Below are 11,674 nucleotides of genomic sequence, written 5' to 3' on the forward strand. Positions count from 1 at the left end.
GAACCTTTTTTTAGCTTGTCTCGTCATGATTGAAGAAAGCCAAGCTTATTTATTCTGTCCTTTTAGCTTGTCTCTTATTAAAGAAAATCAAGCTAATGAGATACTTATTACACACTCAAAAACAGGTCAAGATATCCATATCAAACTTGGAACACATGTTGCTAGAAAACATATCAATTGATCATCTCGCATTAAAAACGCTCTGTAATCGGCTATCCCCTCGTGACGTCATTAAAGGGCAGGTAATTTCAAACACGGTATAATTGAAACGAAATCGTAGCCAACCTGCAGTTAAAGTATTCTTATACGGTACCACATTCTCTGATATTTGAAATATGTCCGTTTAAAATTGTCAAATAAATCATAAATCATGCGCAAGTGAGAAGTAAACACAACCTGCACCACGGAAGTGTCGACAGCTCATTATCTTTTTACCACCGATAAGTTGTGGAGCTGGCGTTTAGCGGCCATGTTTATTTGACTCATTTAAATTGAACAATGGTTTTTTTTATAATTCATATTTAATAATTAATGAACAATGTCAATCTTAATTTTATTCAATTCATTTCTGTGAATTTGAGAGGAAGTCAGGGTGATTTAAGACAGCCTAACGGCTGAAAGATAGTAATAGTAAAAAACTGGACAGATAGCATATCTTATGTTTGACGTTCCCAACTGTTCAGGATGAAATTCATTTATCAGTTATATAAAAAGTTACAATCGGGCTTTTACCTTATTTTATAAATATATCTTTAAAGCTGCACTTTCACAGATTTACCGTTTTCAAAACTTTTTTTTTATTTTTTTTTGTCTTGGAATGAGCAACTTTTTGCGTAAAGATCTGCAAAACAGTGATTTAAGACTGCTGACAAAAGATCAGATCGCAGTTTTTCATGTTTCCGTTCAAAAATTAATGTTTTATGGGTAAAAACGTTATTAATGGTTCAAGAATAATGCATAAAACATAATTTTTTAAACTTAAATAAAAAAAACTGCGATCTATTTTTGTCATCAGTTTTATATGACTGGTTTACATGCATTTTCGCATAAATCGGCTCGTTCCAAGACAAAAAAATATTAAAAAGTTGTCAAAACGTTCAATGAGTGAGAGTGCAGCTTTAAATGACTAGTAAAATGTTTATATTTCTGCAACAGGCTTTGCTGCTTGTTGCCCAAGTTAATTGACTTGAAACGCAATTGGCATTTATTGGCTTGCTGATCAAGAAAGCTTGAGTCTGGTTATATCGTACAAGGTAGATTTAATTTCGGCATTATATGTAATACACTTATGAACTTTAAAAGCGGCGGATCAATCTTTGCAATAAGAAGAATAAATTCAACCATGCATTGACGCGGAGTTTTAAACTAACATCACTCCAAGTTGGCGTTGAATACACCGTGACAGTTGGAAGTACACCGCCTCTTATAATTAATTCATATAATTTAACATTTACGTCGTAACTATTTGGAAACATTTTAAATAGCTGTTAGTTGTATGACATAATGACAGACAACGAAAAAAATCCATTGCCGGAATATGAGCGCAATGACACGTCGGACGTGGAAACGTTTGCAAGTCGAGAATTAAAGGATGTAAAAAGTTTAAATTTCTGGAGAGCTTTTTTTGCAGAGTACGTCGGAACGTTTTTGTTGTGTTTTTATACGATCTTATATGGACTCTACAACCCCGACACCCACGATCCGACGACGCTCCTCGCCGGTGCCATCGGAACCGCGTTCATTGTGGGATGTTTAATCAACTCTCTTGTCAACGTGAGCGGCGGACACATCAACCCCGTTCTATCGATCGGTTTTCTGGCGGCCGGGCAGCTCACACTGATCCGCTTCCTGTGTTACGTTGTCTCCCAATGCTGCGCGAGTATCACAGCCGTACTTGTCATCCGGGAGCTTGTGCCCGCAGAGATGCACGGGAATCTTGGGCTTATTCTTCCTGGGGAAGGAATCACTTCCGGTCAGGCGCTCGTGATGGAGTTCTTTATTTCGTTCATGCTTTTGTTTGGGACGTTTGCGTTTATAGATGAAGAGCGAACGGACAATACGACGCCTGTGCCAATTTATGTCGGCATGATTGTTGCTTCGAATATACTTTGTGGGGTAAGATTTAGTTCAACTGCATCTAGCTCCAAATTCTCGTACAACCTTAAAGCTACACTTTCACTTGACAACTTTTTATTTTTTATTGTCTTGGAAGAAGCCAAATTTTGCGTTTATGTCTGAAAACCGGTGATATAAGACTGCTGATAAAAGATCAAAATACAGTTTTTAATAGTTAAGTTCGAAAATTGGTGTTTTATCGCTAACAGAGTATTAATGCCTTAAGAAAAAATGAAAAAAAAATCAAACAATTAATATCTGTGTTATGGTGAGTTATCCCATATGGCTGAATTGAAAGCATTGATGCCAAAAAGTCAGCGAGTTCGAAGAAACAAAAGAAAAAAGTTGTCAAACCGGTCAATAAGTGCGAGTGCAGCTTTAAAAGAACACAGTATACCGCGAAGTTGATGCATTTTTGATGCATTAACATGTTTAACAGATTCGACGTTAATTATATAAAAAAAACTATTTGTTTACAAATGAAACAAACATAATCCTTTATAAATATTTGTTTTTAATTAATAGCTACGTGCCAGGCTTCAAACTCTTCCGTAAAAAAAAACGCCAAAATATCGCTTATATGTTTTTGTGTATCTGTAAACCAAACCTGACTATTTTTGTTTGTTTTGATCATCAAAGTCAAATGAGTAAAACATGATTATGCATTAAAATTTAAGGGAAAAATGTACTTTTTTGCATCAGCCTACATTGGCCACCTTTAATAGGTAATAAAGCTGAACTTATTCTAGACTACCATACCAGGCTAACAACCCTTTTTTGTTTTGGTTAAATTTGTGTTTCATTAATTATCTTGAGTTCTGTGTCTTCTTTAGCAAATATGCTCATGATAATCACGATACATTTCGCTAAATCAAGATTAAGATTAATACCTTAATTAAGGAAGTTTCTCGAAAATACTTGAAAATACTTGCTCAATCACTCATGCATCAATCACTCAGGGTTTAAGTTAAAGGGTTATGGAAGGGCGCTGCATCCTATCCCTTTTTGGAAGCACCCTTTTTCCCGTATGGAGATCCTTAGCCTTAATAGAACCAGGGGCTTAAGACTATCAATCTTTTGTATTAAAACTTATACTAGGATTATAAACACAGACCAGCTTTAACATAATTGGCTGTTAAAACCTATTAAGCGAATATCCCATTAAAACTCAATGGCTTCCATTTTATGTCAAGTTCATAATGTCCAAAAACTTCGCATTCCGATATAATGTGTCCTTTACTCCCATATCACCCTGTCCCTCTTTTGCGGTAGCCTGTCCGGTTTAAAAACATGGCTAAAACGCTAAACATACTTAACTCGAAAATAACTCGAAATATTCAGAACCTATTTGCTTTTCATTTACAATATACGTAGGATTTAGAATCAATCAGAAGTCGCGAAACTGCATGTGCCTGTGCATATTGTTGCAAAAGTCCCAGGCTAAAACATGTGTATTTATTAGTAAAAATAAACGCTTTCTATTTGTAATATATTCAGCAAATAAAGGTCTGCTGGAGGGAAAATGTCCACTCATGGGCCCGTGCCTCAGTTCATTTTTTTAAATGATTAAATATAATTGAAATAATTTTACATTTGTTTTTTGAAACATGTATCCATACAATCATGTAAATAAATATAATACATGCGAGTGAAAATACATATACAGATTTGCATGATCAGTGTTGCCCGGGTTGTAGGCATCAGGGACCCGAGGTCGTATCTGGTCTGAAGTTGTATGTATCAGGGACCCGGGCCCGTCTCTGGTCTGTGGTTGTTGGTATCAGGGACCAGGGCACCTCTCTGGTCTGGGGTTGTAGGCATTAAGGAACCGGGCCCGTCTCTGGTCTAAGGTTCTAGGAATCAGGGGCACGGGCCCGTCTCTGGTCCGAGGTTGTAGGTATTAGGGACCCGGGTCCGTCTCTGGTCCGAGGTTGTAGGTATTAGGGACCCGGGCCCGTCTCTGGTCCGAGGTTGTAGGTATTAGGGAACCGGGCCCGTCTCTGGTCCGAGGTTGTAGGTATCAGGGACCCGGGCCCGTCTATGGTCTGAGGTTGTAGAAATCAGGGACACGGGCCCGTCTATGGTCTAAGGTTGTAGGTATAAGGGGCACGGGCCCGTCTCTGGTCTGAGGTTGTAGGCATTAGGGACACGGGCCCGTCTCTGGTCTAAGATTGTAGGTATTAGGGACCGGGACCGTCGATGGTCTGAGGTTGTAGGTATAAGGGGCCCAGGCCCGGCTCCGGTCTGAGGTTGTAGGTGTCAGGGACCCGCGCCCGTCTCGGGTCTGTGGTTATAGGACCCGTTTCATTAAAGATGGTACCATCTTATCCACGGGTGAACGACACAATATCGCAACAGCACGGCTTTTAATGCTTAGAGGTTGCCAAAAATAAAATTAAAAAAAATAACTCATAAATCTGAAAAGTCAAGAGTATCTTTTTTTATTTAAAAAGTCCCGCCCTCACCTTTCGAAAATGTTCAAGAAAAATTGTTTGCTGAAATGTCCCATTATTTTTGTCTCTTTTTATACAGTACTTTATATAATAATACATAGGTAGTCAATGAAAAAGAAGCGCCGATGCAATATTAAATATCGCGTTTCTTCTCCAGGCAGACTTATTAAAAAAGATGCACCAAAGTAAATGTGAAATGACATTCGAATTTTAAATGAAAAAATAATAATTTAGCTTTCCTGCACAAAATACTACAAATTTGAAAAACAGATGCGAAAATGTAAGGCTCAAATGTCGCAGTTTTTTAGGCAATTAATAATGTGAGGTGTGGAATCGCTGTGGTCTTTAAAACCAAGAATAAATGATTCGAAAACTATTATGAACAATCGAAGGATGCTATTGTTGATAATATGACAGCTTTTAGAATATCACGGTCACGTACACGCTTCTATGTTTTCAATCAAAATTGTGCAATATCTGTACATTTATAGTATTAAATTATTTAAAAAATACTTAAGATAACCCTCAAGACTTTTAAGTCAAAGGCGAAGGGTTCGGGTTTCAGGCGACAACATGCTGTTATGTATGGTATAGATCCTTGTACTATATTCATGGACATTAATATTCACAAGACATTCTCATATTTCTAAAATACAAACGAGAAACGTTCGTCATCAAGGCCATATTAGCTGATATAGGATACGAGTTTCCGGCCTAGGGTTATGAATACCATTTACCTTAACCGAAAAATAAAATAATTCATGTATTTCACCGAGATGTTTGGTCTTAATTCAGGCATGTAGTTAGATAATCCGAGGTCGGTCACTAGTAGTTCATATATGTATAAAATAGAAATACTAGCATACTTGATTTAACGTATCTAAACCCCATTGTTATTTTAACACGTGTTTCATGTTTTATTAATCTGGTATGGAATACAACCTGACAGAACCAGCTTAATGGTGTGATTTACAAAGCAAATATCAACTAGTGTTCATATGAATGCTTCGATGACTGAACCATAATTCCAAGTTCGTCTGAAATTAAGAGCACATGAAACACATTAACCTAATACTCTATAATGATTACACAAATCATTTTAATGTAGACGATTATTTTCAAATTATATAGATATCAGAATACTTTTACCTTACTTGTTTCTATCTAGAGCAGTTTGCATGAACTGATCGGCTTTATGATGTCATTGTTGATTTCAATTAGTGCAGACAACCTGAGCTTATTGGTCAGCATTATATTTTGTCCAATGAGAATGCAGTATTTCTCAAGTTTTCCATTTTTTTCCCAGTTAATCAGCAGTCATTCGTTATTGACTTTAATCAGGTGAAGCCGTACATATAAACAGTGGTTGAACCAGTTAGTGGATAGTTTACACCATATAATGTATATAAATAAACACTAGATTGTTAGTATGTATATACTTACATCATGAGTCGCATCAAGCTATCTATTTTTTAAGTTCATACTAGTAACAATCTTTAACCACCTCTTTGTTGGATATTATGTATTTTTAATATCTAAACTGTATCTGTTTGGATGCAACTTTCACGTTGTTTCTTTCAGGCCCGAATATCTGGTGCATGCATGAACCCCGCCAGAAACTTTGGCCCAGCAATCGTAAACGCAGACTTTCACCTTCAGTGGGTAAGTTAAGACTTTCAGCTTCTTTCTGTGTTAAATATATTTGAATCAGTTCCATACCAGAGGATGCTTTTTATATCACGACCCCCAAAAAACCCGTGGATTGAGTATAGGTGAGCGATTAAGCACCTTAATGCCTAAAATCATATTGGTGGATGCCCTGATGTTATAGGAATGCATTCTTGTAACGAATTATGAGTCCTGGGGTGGTTGTAAATATTTAACTGAAGTAAATAGTATGGTCATGCATCATTGACTTCATTCACTCTATTGGTCAGTTATTGATAACAAGTAATCCGGTTAGCTACATCGTTCTTAGATCCATTTAAGACTAATGTTGAATACAAACCCATGACTTCTCCACCAGTACCTTTCAGGCTCTAAATGTCTCACCAATCCATACACTTCACTGACCAAAAACGTTGCGGTATTCATTTTTATGCAATTAAGAATAAATTGCATTCGGAGAAGGTTGAATAAACTGCATATGTGTGGGATCAACTTGCGTAAATGGTAATATGGTATTGGTCTGATCCATGTGGCTCCAGTGATAAACTACAGTGGCAGGTTCAGTAACCGTACATTTCTTTAGTATTAAATAATAGGCGTTTGTTCTCAAAACAGGCAATTGATTGATACATACTTGTAAATAATCGCGCATGTGTGATTTATCCAGGGGCAGATTGTCAGTAAGTAGTTCGGGTACATATATACACACAATTACCAAAAACATACAAACTACTAGACCAGTGTTTCTTTTCTTGTGACTAAGTGAAGTTTGAAATACTTGGTAGGCCCGCTTTCAGGTGCGCTGCAGAACTACTGGTGTCAGTACACCCAGCTGCTCCCCGTCCGTGCAGGGAAAGGCCGCTATCCTGAATGCTTATCATCTCTTTAATAATAGTCCTAGTTGTATGTTTGATCATAGTATGTGTATATTTTCAGCTGTACTGGGTGGGTCCACTACTAGGGGGCGCTGCAGGATCCCTGACATACACCCAGTTGTTCTCTGCCCGAGCAATGAACGGCTGCTCATTCAGTCTCTGCCGGAAGAGACGCCGTAGGGCGCCCAGAAAGCAGGACCGGAAAGACCAAGAGGCCGAGCACATGTTGTGAGTGCGGGAAACGGGAAGTGAAATCAGACAAGGTGCTAAACACTGATATTACCTCACTTGGATATTTCATTACACAGCAGTCTCGGACGTCAGGAACAAATACAACATTAAACACACATTTTAAAATGGACCAAATGGGAAAGACCAGCATTTGAAAGATTTACGGCGAATGGGTTATCAAATTAAACCACGTTCTACATAACAGGCTCTCCGGCCATATATCTGGGAAAAAGCTAGGAGAAATTTAGGAGTGTTTCAAGCAGAAAACTAGGAAAAAAATAGGAATACTGAGACAAAACTAGGAGGTATTTTTAGATAAAGTATTACCTTACTTCTGCTGTACAGTCCAATTACCTTACATATAAGTGTTCAGCTGATTGTAAATTTGCTTCTGTTTGGCGTCACTTTAGCATAGTCCAACCTTAAATCACCATGGGTGAAGGCCAAACTATGTGTAAGTGACACGAGACCACTACTGCCAGTAGCATCTATATAGGCAAGTCAGCTGAACATCTCTACATTGCTGTCTGCAAGAAAATCTTCATTACACAATGAAAACACAAAATTGAAACATTCAGTCATAATGCTGCAAATGAAAAACTAGGAATACTAGGAGCATTTTAGAAAAACTAGGAGTACTTAAAAAAACTAGTAACGGCTGGAGAGCCTGATACAAGATAAACCAACGAGAACAAACTTACAACCTTAAGTTTCTTTAAGTAGTCAAAGGATATTTAAAATTATATACTTCCTGTCCCCTCTTCTTTTTTTCTTTTTTTTTGGGGGGGGGGGTGTAGGGGGGGGGGGTTGGCTTGGGTGGGGAGTGGCAATTATTATCTTATATACATTTTGTAATGGCAATAGGGTAACCAACAGTGGTTGATCCTGGTGCTAAATGTTCACTTTTTAACTGTATATGTACATACAAGTTGCATGTTTATATTGTATATATATTATGTTATTATATGGGTATATTATCCATATTTTCACTTATAGGGGTGAGTTTGTTACCAATGAACAGATGATAAATCATATTATAATTGTCGAACAGTGTTGTATTGCTGTTACAATACCCTTGTATTTTTGTCTAGAGAAGATTTCGGTGTATTTATTAACTTTTTCTATCTTTATACGAGAGCAGTTCAAGAAGTTCGTAGACGTGTTTCGGTACGTCTTGTTTGGTTGACGCATTTAGATATTCACTAAAGTGTTATCTATCACCAAACAGGACTGCAATAAAAAAAATAGTGCACTTATCTTTTTAAGATATATAATAATTAAGGCCAGATGATATTTAATTCTAACTAAGGCCGATTACTCAGATCTTTTAACTTTTAAAGTCGAAATACTTTATTGCGTGCATAGCTAAATCAGATTTCTCAATATTTTTGTGTAAAGTACCACAGATCACGCGTGTGTCAATGCAACTCTCATAAAGATTTCGAAGTTCACGATGATCCAGTTAACAACTTTGTTAACTTTAGCATTGTCCTGAACGATTGACCGCTTGTTTAAAATATAATATATGCAATATAATCATTGACAGGTGTCACGAAGAATTATTTGATTGTTCTGTGGAAAGCATACAAACAGGTATTATAATGTTCAACATAGCTCTTTAAGCGAGATTCGAACATGGAATAATTACAAAATAGGTAGGAGTAGATTCATTTTCTTTTGATGTGCAGCTTTCAATTGGTCCATTTCAAAATAGGACCGAATAGATTATTTTTTTGTTGTGCAACTTTCAATTAGCCCAGTCATCTTTTTATTCGAAAATATGAACGTAAACTATTATTCACTATTAATATCTGAGTCACAAGTATGTGACTTATAGATGCCCGCAATGACCCCATATTATCTTGGTGTTTTTTGAAAGGTAGATGAGTGCAGACAAAGATAATCTCTGGGTTTTTCTACCGGGAATCATACATCAATCAAGATGGCGTTTACATCGGATTTCAGTTGAAATAAAGTGCATAATTACAAACTGTTGTAACATTATGTTTGTTAACATTTACATTCTGTCAAAAAAAATTATTTAAATAATCAGTACGCAAACACCTTAAAAATGAAACCAATGTCAGCTGGGGACACCAGGCGTCAATATATACCATCAAAGGTTAAAGCTGCACTCTCACAGATTGAACTTTTTGACAACTTTTTTTTTTGTTTGCCTTGAAACGAGCCAATTTTTGGGAAAATCTATGGAAACCAGTTATGACTGCTGACAAAACATGACATCGCAGATTTTTATATTTAAGTTCTAAAATTGATGTTTTATGCATTTTTGTTAACGGTTTAAGCCATAAAACATTATTTTTCGAACGGAAATATGAAAATCTGCGATCTGATTTTTTTTGTCATTGGTTTGCAAAAATTTGTTCATTCAGACAAAAAATAAAAAAAAGTTGTAAAAATGGTATATCCGTGAGAGTGCAGCTTTAATGGAACTTTTAGGAAACAAGCTTACTCGAAAGTCGGATTCCGTTAAATTTAAAAGTTGCTTTGCGTCATCAAAGCATGTACGATTTGACCTTACTGGGGGTGCTTCATCGAGGATGAACCCTACTAGGTATTGATTATATGATTCTTGTTATGGAAGGTCAATGTACCAAAAATAATTATTGCATATCACTGACACATATGATATAATATTTGATTTAAATTCATATACATAAAAAGTGTACACCCCTCATATATAAATGATACATTATTCAAAACACGGAGCTATCACAGAATGTGATTAATACCCCCGCAAGCCCAAGGGTCGGAGATACATGTACTTCCTGGATCGAATAAATATCAGGTGAAACGGGTTTCACTCAAGGTAAACATGCCACGCAATTGTCAATAATGCAGAGACATAAGGAAGATGTGAAAATATTGTTGATCACAAGCAAGTCTCAAAACATACTACGTTCAGAAGGTTGCTGTGACCTTGACCTCGAAGGTAGGGACACGTTTCTGGTGTGTGACACGTCTTCATACTATGGTGGTCTCATCTGCCATAAAATCTTATAATCAGACCATGAATGAGAAAGATATGGACCGGACAAAAACAGAATGTACCGACGGACCTCTACCTTGTTCAGAAGGCTTCCGTGATCTTGACCTTGAAGGTAGGGGCATTAGACTTGTGCGCAACACGTGCAAATGCTGTGGCAATCACTTCTGCCAAACAATTTTAAAATCAGGCAATGAATGCAAAAGATATGGACCGGACTCGAACAATTACCAGTAAGACTGGTTGCTGTGACCTAGACATTGAAGGTAGGGACACGGGTCTTGTATGCGACACATCGTCATGCTACGGTGAGAACTTGCCAAATAATTTTAAAATCCGACCATGAATGATAAAGATATGAACCGGGCAAAAACGGAACGGACGGACATGAGGACGGGCGTGATTCCTCTATATAGCCCCCACTTCACTTTGTGAACGGACGGACGGACATGAGGACGAGCGTGATTCCTCTATATAGCCCGCACTTCACTTTGTGAACGGACGGACGGACATGCGGACGAGCGTGATTCCTCTATATACTGTGAAATCATTAATGTTCGTGGGCATGAAATTTCGTGGTTTGCCGAAAAAAAACAATTTCGTGGGTACTTGAATTCGTGGATTTTCATTTTTGAAAAAAAAAAATCGAAGATGCGATCGTCCTAGATCGTCTGCATAATATCCACGGGCTGGCCCGTGATTTCCGTCTTCTACGTCACTCGGTTTATGACACTCGCCAATGTGGTACGACATGCCAATTAGTGCATATACCCATGTCACTTATCGATTTAATTGGAAATAAAGGTAATAAAAGAGGATGTACCCTGATCATAAATACAGATAGGGGAAGCCATTGAATGCCAATTAAGAATTTTGCAAACTGTGAAAACACCGAAAAGGTGCGTATATTGTCACGTTCGGTGCTTAGTAACCTTCAATGTACTAGTAATCGATTAATTATTTCATTAAATAAAAAAAATCGAGTACAGACACTCATCACGCACATCTTGTAAACTTGGAGTTTTTTATTTACAGCACACGTTTAAACACGTGCTTATAACTGTCATTTGCTGCATAAAACACATTTAATTGATTTCGTTCATTATTTGTTAAAGGCAGTTATAATATATTAACAGAATAATGATCGTAAGTTATACAGTGAGACAGGTTTTAACACTGTATACTGCGGCCTCTGTAAATAATATACTAGAGTATGTACGTAACAAGGCAATTGAAAAAGTGAATAAAGGGTTTATATTTCGTGGGATCTTGAATTCGTGGATCACCCAACCCACGAAAACCACGAACATTAATGCCCCACGAAC

General features: G+C 37.2%; 1 protein-coding gene across 1 annotated transcript; it reads left to right on the plus strand.

Moving 5' to 3' along the window:
• Positions 1–1,369: 1,369 nt before the first annotated feature.
• LOC128235198 (uncharacterized) lies at positions 1,370–8,092 on the plus strand. The gene is made up of 3 exons (XM_052949954.1): positions 1,370–2,115; positions 6,150–6,230; positions 7,173–8,092. Exons 1-3 carry the CDS (start codon positions 1,504–1,506, stop codon positions 7,341–7,343), a joined length of 864 nt encoding a protein of 287 aa, XP_052805914.1. The 5' UTR covers positions 1,370–1,503; the 3' UTR covers positions 7,344–8,092.
• The last annotated feature ends 3,582 nt before the right edge of the window (positions 8,093–11,674 follow it).

Source organism: Mya arenaria, chromosome 5, assembly GCF_026914265.1.
Source record: "Mya arenaria isolate MELC-2E11 chromosome 5, ASM2691426v1".
Taxonomy (NCBI): Eukaryota; Metazoa; Mollusca; class Bivalvia; order Myida; family Myidae; genus Mya; species Mya arenaria.

Bases quoted from the DNA above. Each gene is read 5' to 3' on its own strand.
- LOC128235198 (XM_052949954.1), top strand. From the start codon at position 1,504: ATGACAGACAACGAAAAAAATCCATTGCCGGAATATGAGCGCAATGAC. The intron at 2,116-6,149 runs GTAAGATTTAGT...TGTTTCTTTCAG, and splicing joins CTTCGAATATACTTTGTGGG to GCCCGAATATCTGGTGCATG. The intron at 6,231-7,172 runs GTAAGTTAAGAC...GTATATTTTCAG, and splicing joins CAGACTTTCACCTTCAGTGG to CTGTACTGGGTGGGTCCACT.